The 13423-nt window shown below is 40.3% G+C and overlaps 2 protein-coding genes across 7 annotated transcripts; one reads left to right on the top strand and one right to left on the bottom strand.

Moving 5' to 3' along the window:
- The first annotated feature begins 455 nt into the window (after window positions 1-455).
- On the top strand, window positions 456-8732 carry PUS3 (pseudouridine synthase 3). Of its 2 annotated transcripts, XM_032868859.1 has the most exons (5): window positions 456-559; window positions 6043-6467; window positions 6581-7146; window positions 8037-8227; window positions 8369-8679. In XM_032868859.1, exons 2-5 carry the CDS (start codon window positions 6093-6095, stop codon window positions 8677-8679), a joined length of 1443 nt encoding a protein of 480 aa, XP_032724750.1. In that variant the 5' UTR covers window positions 456-559; window positions 6043-6092. The 2 variants fall into 2 exon arrangements, with proteins under 2 accessions (XP_032724750.1, XP_032724751.1); XM_032868860.1 differs by lacking the exon at window positions 456-559 and having other exon boundaries at window positions 6093-6467; window positions 8369-8732.
- On the bottom strand, window positions 2385-13303 carry HYLS1 (HYLS1 centriolar and ciliogenesis associated). Of its 5 annotated transcripts, none has more exons than XM_032868861.1 (4): window positions 13238-13290; window positions 11260-11309; window positions 5411-5526; window positions 2385-3671 (listed from the first exon to the last, which is right to left on the bottom strand). In XM_032868861.1, the coding sequence occupies exons 3-4, from the start codon at window positions 5422-5424 to the stop codon at window positions 2744-2746; spliced, it is 942 nt and encodes a 313-aa protein (XP_032724752.1). In that variant the 5' UTR covers window positions 5425-5526; window positions 11260-11309; window positions 13238-13290; the 3' UTR covers window positions 2385-2743. The 5 variants fall into 5 exon arrangements, with proteins under 5 accessions (XP_032724752.1, XP_032724753.1, XP_032724754.1 ...); XM_032868862.1 differs by lacking the exon at window positions 13238-13290 and adding an exon at window positions 12881-12899; XM_032868863.1 differs by lacking the exon at window positions 11260-11309 and having other exon boundaries at window positions 13238-13288.
- Window positions 13304-13423: the final 120 nt, after the last annotated feature.

Raw genomic sequence — 13423 nt, 5'->3', positions numbered from 1 at the left:
CTCTTCAAAAACCCACAAACCAAAAACTTAGTTATGATCTCTCCGTGGTGCTGAAAGCAAGACTTCCCAGCTCCGTTGGGTCACTCTCAGGCACCTCAATCGTTTATTTTGAGGTTAATCAAATTCCTTTTCAGATTTCCCATGTGGATTCCAGTAGCAAATGTTTTTGTCTCACAATGATAACTTTCTACTAAGTTAAGAAGGTATAAAATCGGGCCGGGTTCTTTAATGTTAATTTTCATATAAGGATAACAGACATTTGAAAAACTGCTTTTCCGTTATTTTATAGCACTGGAATTTATCCTTTTATTCTTGTATTACCATAGACCCCAGATTCTATTTTGTTGGAGGTGGAGAAGTAGTGGCCAGACTAGAAAATATTAGGCAGATTTCAGCGTCAAGCCTGCACCTCCCTCTCTTGGAACTACATTTCCCACAGGGTGGACTACATTTCCCACAGGGTGGACTACATTTCCCATGAGACCCTGGGAGCGCGCGCTGAAGACGCTGAGAGACAGCTTCCGGTCTCGCTAAAAGCTGCGTGGTCGACAACCGGAAGGTAAGTAAGGGGACTTGGGGGTGAATTATTTTCTGGGTTATACAAAGAGGAACGGATAAACGGACAAAAAGCTGGACCTTTTTCCCCCTTTTCCATACCTTGATCTTCAAAGCACTGATAGGTGGAAGTGGGATCTTGCTTAGGACCCTGTTTTTGTATCTGGTGCTTTTGGAAACTCTGGCAGAAACTCACAACAGTAGGAACTTAGTTCGACTCTTAGAGGGCCCTTGGATTTGAAGTCTCTGCTGTCTCTTGTTTGCTCATAAAACTAAATACTAGTAGAGGTCTGGATTCCAGTAGTATGTGGGGAGGGAGGCGTGGCCAGTTTTTTCAAATTGGGAGATTGCCTTCCACGCGATTGTTTTTTCACTGTTACTGGTCATAAGTGCGTGTCTCCTGGTCCTTTGGCTATTGCTCCTCCTTCCCTCTTTGGTTTAAAATAAGGTTTATCGTTGAAAATGCGTTCTTACTCCGTTACTAATATTTTGAGATTTAAATCTTTTTTCATTAAAAAAAACGTATTGAAACTCCAGCGATAGTTGATGTTTACAGTCGATGCTCAGCGCACGCACCAGTTCCTTGTAATTCGGCAGCCCCTTTGCAAGCGTTAGATCGGCTTAGGGCATGCGGTGTTGTGTTGGAGGAAGCTCTGTAGGCTCAGGTCCTCTTTTTGCCACAGATCTTAACCACCTGCTTAAGCCCTTTGGACTAATTCTTTGGTTAAATAATGGTTAAAGTGATCGCAGAAAACTTTTTGTGTTGGTACTTACTGGGCTTTGAGATAATATAAAGGAGGTAGGTCTTAGGTGTAATTTGCATATAAAAATGCAGTGTGGCTTTTAAGTTTTTTAAAAGTATAAAAATTACCTTTAATCCCACTACGTTTTGATTTTTCCTTGTGCTTTATATGTGCACGTCTGCGACCGTATAGTTTACAGCCTTTTTCATTTAACTTGCACTTTATTAGCTTCCCCTTATTTTCAATGGCTAATATTCTATCTAATCATTTCACTATTGTTGGAGAGTTTGCGGTTTTTACTTATTTGCAGTGAGCATATCCTACATCTATCTTTGAGTCACAATTTCTTTCCCAATAAATGTCTTGCAGTGGAACTGAATGATGTAGCTTAAATATTACAGAGAGGATACATTTTAGCGGATAGTAATGGTCATGGGCAGTTACTCATTTCTACTTTACACAGCTGTTTTCCCTTGAACAAGCTAACTACTTTTGCTCTCACTCTAATTGCTTCAAGTGCTAAAACACAACCTCCAGATTTTAGATGTTCCTCACTGCATCAGAAGCATCAAGAATAGGTCCAATTTAAGGTGAACAGAATTAGTGTTTTGGTCCATACCCAAATATGCCAGGTTCATTTTGGTATTTGTGTCTACATCTAGTTCCAGATGTTAGTAAATTCTTTTTCAGAGTGACAGGCATAATTTGCAAGAAAATCTCAGTGGCAAATTGTAAAAATCACTGTATTCTAGAAGTGACAGTTGGAGGGCAATAAATTATTGAAGTAATTCTGAAATAAAACTTTGGTTAGAATCCTGTATGGCATATAATATGGTTATTGAGTATCAATTAAAAAGCATTTAAATTTTCTGAATTTACTATGTTTCTTTAGTAATGGAGATATGTTGTTACTTTTCTTCATTCCTTTAGGATTGTGTACATAAAGGAGAGTTTTTTGTTCCTTTCCTTTGGCTTGATATTCACATGGTGAGAGTATGATGGGGAGAATGATTAGAGGCAGAGTCATGACCAGTTTTGAGATTATCTTACTTTGGGAAGTATTAATAAGTAAAAATAAGATCAAGCTCACAAAATCTCAATTCTTTAATGAATAAGCTTAATGCCCAGCAACTTTAAAAACAGCAACTCACATTGGCCAAAGATTAAAAACAGTGTAAAACAGAAACAGTGCTATCTTGACAAAGGGAAAGAGTAGGTCTGTGGCTTTCTCTTACAATTAATGGATTTGAGTGGTAATTTGGAAGCGGAAGTGGTATTTGATACCAATGTGATAAAGACCTAGGAAAGACCAGTGATGGGTGAGGTCCTTATTGTGTAATGTTCCATGGGCTTTCAAGTTAGTTGTTTCTATTTAAAAAGAAGGACAGAGATAAAGAACGAGGTTATCCCCAAACAATCCCATAAAAGAGGTTAAAAACATTTTTTTAAGAAGGAAAAAGAGGGAAGGGAAGCTTCCTGGGCATGACACCATTTGCAAGGTCACAACGAACACCCCAACGAAGGGCAGATCTTTTCTTCTCAGTTGGCACCAAGTAATTGTTTGGAACATAGATGTGCTGAGGTTTGGACTGGGGTTCTGCTCGAGAAAGCATCTGCTCTCTGACACCCCAGCGTAACTCCTTTCTATGATCTTCACCAGGTAACCTCATTGAGTCCCAGTCTCGTTTGTACTCAAAATATCGGGCTACCCGGTCTATCTTGCCTCGGTTTCTGTTCAGCTGGTCCAGCCTTGGGAGGATAAAGGACTTGGGTCGGCTGGCAACAATCAGGTCTTGTTCATAAGCTGGAGGGCCCATTTCTTCTCTTCGTAGATAGCAAATGAGCTGATCTTGAGAAATTCCTTGGTACTCTTGTGGTAGATTAAGTTTTTGTGAAATGTCAGCTGGGGATTCCCTGTCTTCATGGAACTGTAGACTCATCAGCCTTTGTCTTAAGTCCCAGAGATCCATATCACTCTCTGTACCAGACTCTGATTCGCTGATAACCGACTCATCGGTCACTAATACTTCCCCATCTGGTTTCTTTCGCAACACCTTTCTCTTCATCACTGGCTTTCGGAGTCTTTGGGAGGCCTCGGAGACTGTTTCTGAAGTGGCATTACTTTCTATGTGTGGGTACTGCAGGTGCATAGGAAAAGCAGGTCGCTTTCCTGGGGTTACTGAAGCTTTACTGTAGGGATCATACTGGATAGGCTGGCCATCTCTCCTGATATCTCCCTCACCCCGCCCTGCACAGATATGGGTAAAAGCTGTAGCAGCGGCCAACATTCGTTCTTCTGGATCCATATTGGCCCATTTTTGTCCATCGGGTCCCGTGAGTTCCTCCATTGGTTCCCCTTCACTGTAGGACCTTCTGCAAGAAAAAAATACCGACCAGATTTCTGTAATTCCCAGTTCTTAAACTGTTCATTCCCTTTTTGTGTACTATTTTATTGTAGTCAGATGGAGAAAGAATGGCTAAGGCAATCATAAATGTAAGAGTTATAAAATATAGATTATAGTACAGGGTAACATGATAACAGTTTGGAGGAAGATTAACTCAGCTGCAGGGAATCCATCATCTGCTTTCATTTCCACTTTCTTCTTATTTGCTCCCACTTTTTTTTTTTTTAAGATTTTACTTATTTATTTGACAGACAGAGATCACAAGTAGGCAGAGAGAGAGAGAGGGAGAAGCAGGCTTCCTGCTGAGCAGAGAGCCCGATGCGGGGCTCGATCCCAGGATCCTGGGATCATGACCTGAGCTGAAGGCAGAGGCTTTAACCCACTGAGCCACCCAGGCGCCCCTTGCTCCCACTTTCTAATGCCTGGTAGTTCCTGCTACCTTTAGTAGCTCCTAGGACAGGACAAGTGAGTTCTGGCATTAAAAAAGCTTGTGACTTGGGGCACCTGGGTGGCCCAGCTGGTTAAGCGTCTGACTTGGTTTTAGCTCATGAGATCAGGGCCTTCATCTACCCAGGGTCAGATTGAGATTCTCTATCTCTGTACCTGCTCACACTTTCTTTCTCTCCATAAAATCTTAAAAAAACAAACAAAAAAGTTGTGATTACATGACATGGGGCATAATGCTTAATAGACATACACTTAGAGGGGCACATATATCCAGCATTCTTCTGTGTGCTTAACATTTATTAATTCATGTAATCCCTCACCTGTGAGGAACTGGTACTCTTATTATCTACTTTCAACAGATGTGTAACATGGAACACAGAAAGGTTAAATAACTAGCCCAAGGTTACACAGCTAGTAAGTGGTGGAGTTGGAAGTCTAACTCAGGCAGTTTGCTTTTAACTATGAGTGACTTAATCCAAAACCATCAGAAAAGCAGTGATATGCATATAAATAGTTCTGTATTAAGCAAATTAGCCCTTTGCCATGATTATTTTTCTTCCAAGTTTATTGTTTACCTTCTGATTTTATTTTTTGCTTGTCCAACTTTCAATTTTAGGTAGTCATATTTTTTTGGTTTTCTACAGTTTCTGTGCTTCTGTAGGATCTTACTTAGAAATGCTCTTCCCATTACAAAACTATAAAAAGGTTTTCTTCTAGTACTTTTATAGTTCCTTTTTTTTTTTTGTATTTAAACTTTTAATCATCATAGATACATAGATACAGGCCTCTTCAAGGCCAAAAATTAAATGAGCTGCCACGAATTAGATAACATGGCCTTAGCAGAGATTTGGAGACAGTCCATAACTAAAGTGACTGTCAGTCATAGATTGTCTAGCACTGTCCTACATTTAAGGATATAGTATATTTGTCCCCATATTTTTGAAATACAGCAGAAATTTCAACATCTTAATTACATTTTCCTGACTCTACTAACTGCTAGAGTTACAAAATATAAATTCAGTTTGACTTAAAAAAAAAAAAAAAAAAAAGCTTAGTGGGGCGCCTGGGTGGCTCAGTGGGTTAAGCCGCTGCCTTCGGCTCAGGTCTCGATCTCAGGGTCCTGGGATCGAGCCCCGCATCAGGCTCTCTGCTCAGCGGGGAGCCTGCTTCTTACTCTCTCTGCCTGCCTCTCTGCCTGCTTGTGATCTCTGTCAAATAAATAAATAAAATCTTAAAAAAAAGCCTAGTGATGCTTATTACCTTTTTTCTGCCATCAAAATTGCTTAGAGTGGGAAAATCTTGACTTCAGGCTTTATTTCTAATATGAAGTACAATCATTGATAAGTTTCATCAATCAGGCTAGTCTACTGTAGCACCTTTAAAGACAGAACTGAGTATTAGATGTTAGAACATACAAGCTACTAATTTTATCTGAAATATTGGAAAGTTAGTAGAAAAAGAGTAGACATATATTCTTTATAAACAGTTTTATGATTAGAAAGATTGGACAAGTATAATGAAAAATAAGAAGGAAATGTTTTAAGGAAGAAATATCAGTAACATCAGTCCTTAAATCACCTCAGCTAATGAAGGAGAGAGAGAAATGGGATCTATAGACATTTTCCCTAAATTCTGACTAAACTTTAACACCAGCTATTTCTTAATCCCCCCCTTCCTTTTCGCCTGTGAACTGGCCAGACAGGATGGAAATGAAGAATGTGGATGATCAACCCACAATAATTAAGTCAATGCTTATCTCCCTGGACAGAAGCAAAATATATCCTTTAGGCATTAAATTCAATCTTAGGTACTATTTGCACATAATGCAATGATACTGACATCACCAAAGTAATTCACATTGAAACTGTTGTGTCCTTTTACTCTCTTTTCAGGCAGAGTGGACCTATATGATTCCTTTATTCCTGGGGCTGATTGTCTTATCATGGCTGAAAATGACATAGATAGAACCCAGACTGAGAAACTCCTAAAACGAGTACAAGAACTGGAGCAGGAGGTACAAAGGCTTAAAAAAGAGCAGGCTAACAACAAAGATTCAAATGTGAGAGAAAATTCTTTAGCAGCTGGAAAAGCTAAGCGTGCATTTGATTTCAGTGCTCATGGTCGAAGACATGTAGCCCTAAAGATAGCCTATCTGGGCTGGGGATACCAGGGCTTTGCCAGTCAGGAGAACACGAACAATACAATTGAAGAGAAACTGTTTGAGGCTCTAACAAAGACTCGACTAGTAGAAAGCAGACAGACGTCCAACTATCACCGGTGCGGGCGAACAGACAAAGGAGTTAGTGCCTTCGGACAGGTAAGGGCCACTATGTTCTTTCTCAAAGCCAACAACACCAAGATATTCTAGGTGTTACATATTAAGAATTCAGATTGTGTCTCCAAAACAAACATCTTTCTTTAATTCCACAGGTGATTTCTCTTGATCTTCGTTCCCACTTTCTGAAGGGCAGGGCTTCAGAGGATTGTAATGGAAAAGATGACATCTACGATGCTGCTAAAGAGATTCGCTATACCCACATTCTCAATCGGGTACTCCCTCCAGACATCCGTGTGCTGGCCTGGGCCCCTGTGGAACCTAGCTTCAGTGCTAGGTTCAGCTGTCTGGAGCGGACTTACCGCTATTTTTTCCCTCGTGCTGATTTAGACATTGTAACCATGAACTATGCAGCTCAGAAGTACGTTGGCACACATGATTTTAGGAACTTATGTAAAATGGATGTAGCCAATGGAGTTATAAATTTTCAGAGGACTATTTTGTCTGTTCAAGTACAGCTAGTGGGCCAGACCCTGGATGAGGAGACATGGCAAGAACCTTTCCAGTTATGTCAGTTTGAAGTGATTGGCCAGGCATTCCTTTATCATCAAGTCCGCTGTATGATGGCTATCCTTTTTCTGATTGGCCAAGGAATGGAGAAGCCAGAGATTATTGATGAGCTCCTGAATGTAGAGAAAAACCCCCAGAAACCTCAGTACAGGTAAGTTAAAAACAAAACAAAAAAACCAAAACAACTGTTGCCTTTAGAATATTTTTAAATATATTAAACATTTTATATAACTAAAGGTTAATATATCTTCCTCTCCCAACAACTGTCTGATTAACTAGGTCACTTATTTTGTCTTCATGAAGAATTTAATCTATCTTGTAGAATGTTATAAACATACAGGAGGGCTATCTTTATCTTCTCTCGTTGTTCTGTACCATTAGTAAGAAATAGGTGTTGGTACCAGGCCCCTTAAATAAAGTAACATTCATTTCTAAATTTTTTTCCCCCTGAATTTATGCTGAGAGGTATTATTTTTAGATTCTGGTGAAGTTTGAAGATAAGGATTCCAACTATTCATATTAAATCTTCCTTGCTCTACATTATTGTACTTCTGAATTTTTCCTAATGTTCAGTGTTGGAAATGGTAGGAAAGATGGAAAGAATAGTCAGACTTTTCTTTTAAGAGCAGGCTGAAGTCAGATCAACCAACAATTCATTCCTAAGCAGTGAAATCTACTTTTTACTTCATACCATAGAAAATTAACAAGTTTGGAAAAATATTAAAAAATAATTTCATAGCATTATGGTTGAGACGAGTCAGCTTACTTGTAGGTGACCTGTTACCACTGAAATTTACCCTAATATAGATCAAGCCTAACTAGTTGATCTATGGTTTGTTGTTTTTTCTTTCTCTTAATTATAAAGTTGTTCAAGATGAGGGATCATTTTTTTAATTTATCTTTTACTCGATACTGATGAAGTTTCCCCCCCTCCTTTTAACCCAATTACCTACCCCCCCAACCTTGTTCTTAAAATACAAGGCTGTTAGATGGCTGCTCTGTATTTTCACACTCTCGTTTCTTATCTCTTTTCTTCTCTAGTATGGCCATAGAATTTCCTCTAGTCTTGTATGATTGTAAGTTTGAAAATATCAAGTGGATTTATGACCGGGAGGTTCAGGAGTTCAATGTTACCCATCTACAACAACTATGGGCTAATCATGCTGTTAAAACACACATGTTGTATAGCATGCTACAAGGACTGGACTCTGTTGCAGTACCCTGTGGGACAGGTATGACAGGAAAATCCTAGGATACAATTACTTACTAGAACCAAAGTTATATGGGCTGTGGGGGGAGGAAGGTTATATAACATTTGGAGGGGATTCTATTGTGGTATGCATCCGTGTAATATCTGATTGTATATATTATAGGACCAAAGATGGATGGAGTGATAGAATGGAGAAATGTTAAGCCCTCTGTCATAAAGCAGACCAGTGCCTTTGTAGAAGGAGTGAAAATGCGCACATATAAACCCCTAATGGATCGTCCTAAATGCCAAGGATTAGAATCCCGGATCCAGCATTTTGTACGTAGGGGACGCATCGAGCACCCACCTTTACTCCACGAGGAAGAAACAAAAGCCAAAAGGGACTGTGATGATACAATGGAAGAAGAAAATACTCTTTTGGAGAAACCAACAAAGAGAGTCTGTGTTGATACAGAAATTAAAAGCATCAGTTAACCCTAACAGGATCTAGGAGGCAAGAACTAGCTAGTGGTAGGTGAACAGAAAAATACAACACAGCATGTACTGCAAGTCCTAAAATTCAGATGATTAGTTCTTTGAAAAAACTAAACAAAACAAAAAAAAAAACCATCCCCCTGCAAACCCAAAGACTATTAAGCCCTATAAAGGAAGTTTTAGCCTGAATAAGAGTTCAAACATTCTCATTCCTCCCCAAAAGGATTAAGAGATAGATGCAAAAAGCAATTGTGAAATGGAGACTTTAAATACACATGGGAACCTGTGCCTTGTGTTCAAATTTATTAAAGCCTGATTCTGTAAGCATCTAATTTGTTATGCTGTCTTTTTAAAAAAACAATGAGATATTCACTACTCATCTGAATTCTCATAAAGAGCTTTGCCTGAGTGTCTTATTTTTTAAGAGAGAAAGTAAAAGTAAGAAATTTAGTTAAATATTTGGTACATTTGTTTACGAAAGGCACACTACAACATGAAAGTGACCTAAGTGAATAAAGCTTACAAGGCTTATCAGTCTAGTGCTGTGAGCCACAAACAGTCCTGGTGAGTCTTTTTTTTTTTTATTTTTAAATAGATTTTATTTATTTGAGAGAGCACAAACAGCAGGAAGGGGGAGAGGGAGCTCGATGTGGGACTCAATCCTAGGACCCTGGATCAGGACAGAAACCAGATGCTTAACTAACTGAGCCTTCCAGGTGCCCCCAACTTTTTCTTCTTTAAAACCTTGTACATATGTAAAAAAAAATCTTAGCTTAGTTCATGGGCCATATAAAAATAGGCCATAGAGTTTACCACCCCGTGGCACAGTGGTTTAAGGAAAACTCTTAAAAAGAGATTTCCAGGGGCGCCTGGGTGGCTCAGTGGGTTAGGCCTCTGCCTTCAGCTCAGGTCATGATCCCAGGTTCCTGGGATCGAGCCCTGCATCGGGCTCTCTGCTCACCGGGGAGCCTGCTTCCTCCTCTCTCTCTGCCTGCCTCTCTGCCTACTTGTGATCTCTCTCTCTGTCGAATAAATAAATAAAATATTTTAAAAAAAGAAAAGAAAAGAGATTTCCAGGGGTGCCTGGGTGGCTCTGTGGGTTAAGGCCTCTGCCTTCGGCTTGGGTCATGATCCCAGGGTCCTGGGATCGAGTCCCGCATCAGGCTCTCTGCTTGGCAGGGAGCCTGTTTCCTCCTCTCTCTGCCTGCCTCTCTGCCTACTTGTGATCTCTGTCTGTCAAATAAATAAATAAAATCTTTAAAAAAAAAAAAAGATTTCCAAGCTAAATCTTGCAGAACAAGGGAGAGCCAGTTAAAGTTGGGATAAAGAAGCAGAACTTTAAGTGTGTCCAAGGCAGAAGATGCAGTTTGTATAAAGCATGAGAGAGAGCAGCATTTTGCCTGCAAGTAACTATAAATATGGCTTGACACTGACAAGAGCATAGTTTAGGAAAGGAGCAAGGGTCATGTTTGTAGAGTCCTGTAGGCCTCCTGAAAAAAGCTTAATTTTCATCTTGAGAGGCCACTGGAAAAAAATACAAGCAGGGATGCAGAAATACTGCTCTGGTTATGGTGTGGATTAGAAGAGGGCAAGACCGTGGTACTAGGTAGGAGCCTGTTAGAATAATCAAGGAATTAGATGATGATGGCCTAGACCAGATTGATAGTAAGGGGGATGGAAAGAATTAGATGAATTTTGAAATTAAGAAAGGAGAAACAGGGTTTCATGGTTGACTAAATGTGAGGTTCAAAAGTAGGGTGGCTTTCAGGGTAACACCTAGGTTTCAGACTTAAGCACATCTAAGACACAAGGGACAGGAAAATAAGGTGGGGTTTTGTTCTCAAAGATGATAAGTAACCCTCAAAATATTAACACCAGTATTTACTCAAGAGTTCAAAGTTCTTTTAAAATGATACACTAGAACTTATAGCCATTAAAATAATAAACATCAAATGAACTCATAGACCTTTTGCCTCAATTTTCATCACTGCAGAGTGTAACACTTCTGTACATCTATGAATTATATTGTATATTTGAGATTCAAAGTCTTACCAATCAACAAATTGTTCCTACTTAGGTTCAAAACTCTAGGGATACAAATATGGTTTATACCCTCAAGCTGCTAGCTAAGACAACATATGGGACAATTACAAAGAATATTAACATGTACAGAGTTAACTGATGCTGTGTAAGTGCCACAGAAGCTTAGTAGTGGGTGGGCCAAAGACACAAGACTTCACTGAAAAACTTTCAGGTTTAGAATGTAAAACAGTAGAAAAGTCAAGTGACCTTGTCATACTGAAGAAGACACATCATAGCTTTTACATTCTAGCAGAGTAGGAACTGGAAAAGATCCTCATGGATCTTAGAGATGGGAAAATAGTGGTACAAAATAACTAAGCTTTATTCTTACTAGCCAGTTGCACAACCCAGGTCATCTAGATTTTGAATCAGGTCATTGGTTTTTGGAACCTGATTTACCAACATTTCATAATGCCCTGAATGTTCTTAAAGTATTGCTTTCTCCTTTAATTCTGATGTAAGGACAAACCAAAACATTTCATTTTTTTAATTTCCTACCTTATTTCAGTGTACCTCCACTGCCATTAGTTTTCAAGTTAAAGAAAAACCTGGAAAGAGAACAGAGTTTATGAAATCACTATTTAAAAAAACATCAATTCAGGGCACCTGGGTGGCTCAGTGGGTTAAAGCCTCTGCCTTCGGCTCGGGTCATGGTCTCAGGGTCCTGGGATCGAGCCCCGCATGGGGCTCTCTGCTCTGCGGGGAGCCTGCTTCCTCCTCTCTCTCTGCCTGCCTCTCTGCCTACTTGTGATCTCTGTCAAATAAATAAATCTTAAAAAGGAAAAAAAAAAAACAAAACAAAACATCAACTCTAGGGGCACCTGGGTGGCTCAGTCATTTGGACAGCTGGTCATGATCTGGGGTCCTGGAATCAAGCCCTGAGTTGGGCTCCCTGCTGGACAGAAAGCCTGCCACTCCCCTTGCTTGTGCTCTGTCAAATGAATAAATAAAATCTAAAAACAAAAAAACAACAAAAAAACTCTACAGAAATGACACATGGGACAAAAAACACTAAAAGCCATGCTTGGGAGATTCTATAGAGGCAAAGGAGTTAGAGGATCAAGGTCTTAATAATATATTAAGTAAAATCTAGTAGAATAAGCATTTAATGATATTTTTTGGTAGTTATCATAGATAAACTTTGGACAATCATCATAGATGTAGCAATGGTGAATCCCAAAATGTAACTTTGCAAAAGTACCTAAGTTATCTGAAGTATTATTTGTAATTTTAATTTCATATTTTAATTTGTAATTGTAATTTCAGCTTCTGACTCAAGATAGGGACTAATAACTGACCGAAGAGTCCTTCGATCTTCCTTTCTTCACTGGAAAAATGGAATTATTCCAATAGGTGGTGAGGTTTAAATGAGATTATACACATTATATATGAATATATAACATGCAATATATTTTATATGTAAGATACATATATAAATAAAATGGTACTCTGTGAGAAGAATTACACCATTTATTTCAATGTTCATGCAATACAAAACTACCTACTGAAGAGCTAAATAAAGCAGGGACAGAAATGAAATAGGACTCTGCCCGGGCTATGAAGATCTCCAACACGGAAGCCCTGACAGCGTTGTTTTGTTTTGTTTTGTCTTGTTTTTTAATGGCATGTGTACTATATATTCAGTGATTAAACTGTTATCTTCTTTGCATTTAAATTACGCACTCTCATTCCTTTTCTTGAATGTATGAAGATGGGTATTCGTAAATAAGAAGTATAAACTTTAGTAAAGCCCACAGGTAACTGTAAATTCTTACTTTTTAATACAAAGACCTGATAATCCTTTCCCTTTACTTAGGGGGAAACTTTCACATAGAATATAGAGCAGCTTATATTTTGCAGATTATCTAGTATTTTTTTTTTTAAGTACGTTCGTACTTCTTAAATTTATTTCTAAAAACAATGGGGCTGTATAACTATAATCCGAAAAAAGGTGTATTTTCATCTGGAGGACTATAGGGTTCTTCGCTTTTCCACGCTATCCTAACTCATTAGGGAGAGAGGTGCACGAACCGTGACACCTAGAAGTTCACAAAGGGCGTAACCAGGGGTTGGGAAGACTCTGGTTCCCGCAAGACAACAAAGACGATCGTGTGCCCACCTGGCCCCGGGCGTGGTTGTCGCCTCGGATGCTCGCGGCCTCCGGGGAGCCTGGCTCCCTCCGCGGCACCGCCCCCCGCCGCCCTCTGGGCCGTGCAGCCGCTGCAGCCACCGGGCAGGCAGTGGGCGCCCACGGTGACCTCGAGGGGCTCAGACATGCCAAGGGCACAGCACGACAGAGCTTACACCTGCCTTGGGGAGCAGAAAACCTGGGTTCAGCAGGGATCTCAGGCGTTTCCCAGCCCCGCCAGGGGGTAAACTCCCATTCAGCGCTTTTCAAAACCCGACCTCTCCACAGCAGCGGGCAGCCAGCCCCCCCGGGCCCGTGCGCCCCCTATTCCAGCCCCTGCCGACTTACCTGCCCCGCCAAGGTCCGCTCGCCGCACCGAGTCCGGGATAGCCAAGCACCGCAGGCTTCCGTTAGCGTCCCGTAGCTCGCGCAGGCGCACAGCCTGCCCACGCGCCGAGGCCTCAGTTAACCGCCCCGAAGCCGCGGTTTAAACCAGAAGAGCGAACCCGAGGCCTCGGCACCGCCCTCTAGCCT

This window comes from Lontra canadensis, unplaced genomic scaffold (assembly GCF_010015895.1).
Source record: "Lontra canadensis isolate GAN:19392208 unplaced genomic scaffold, GSC_riverotter_1.0 scaffold36, whole genome shotgun sequence".
Classification (NCBI taxonomy): domain Eukaryota; kingdom Metazoa; phylum Chordata; class Mammalia; order Carnivora; family Mustelidae; genus Lontra; species Lontra canadensis.
This window is presented reverse-complemented; position numbering and strand designations above follow the sequence as displayed.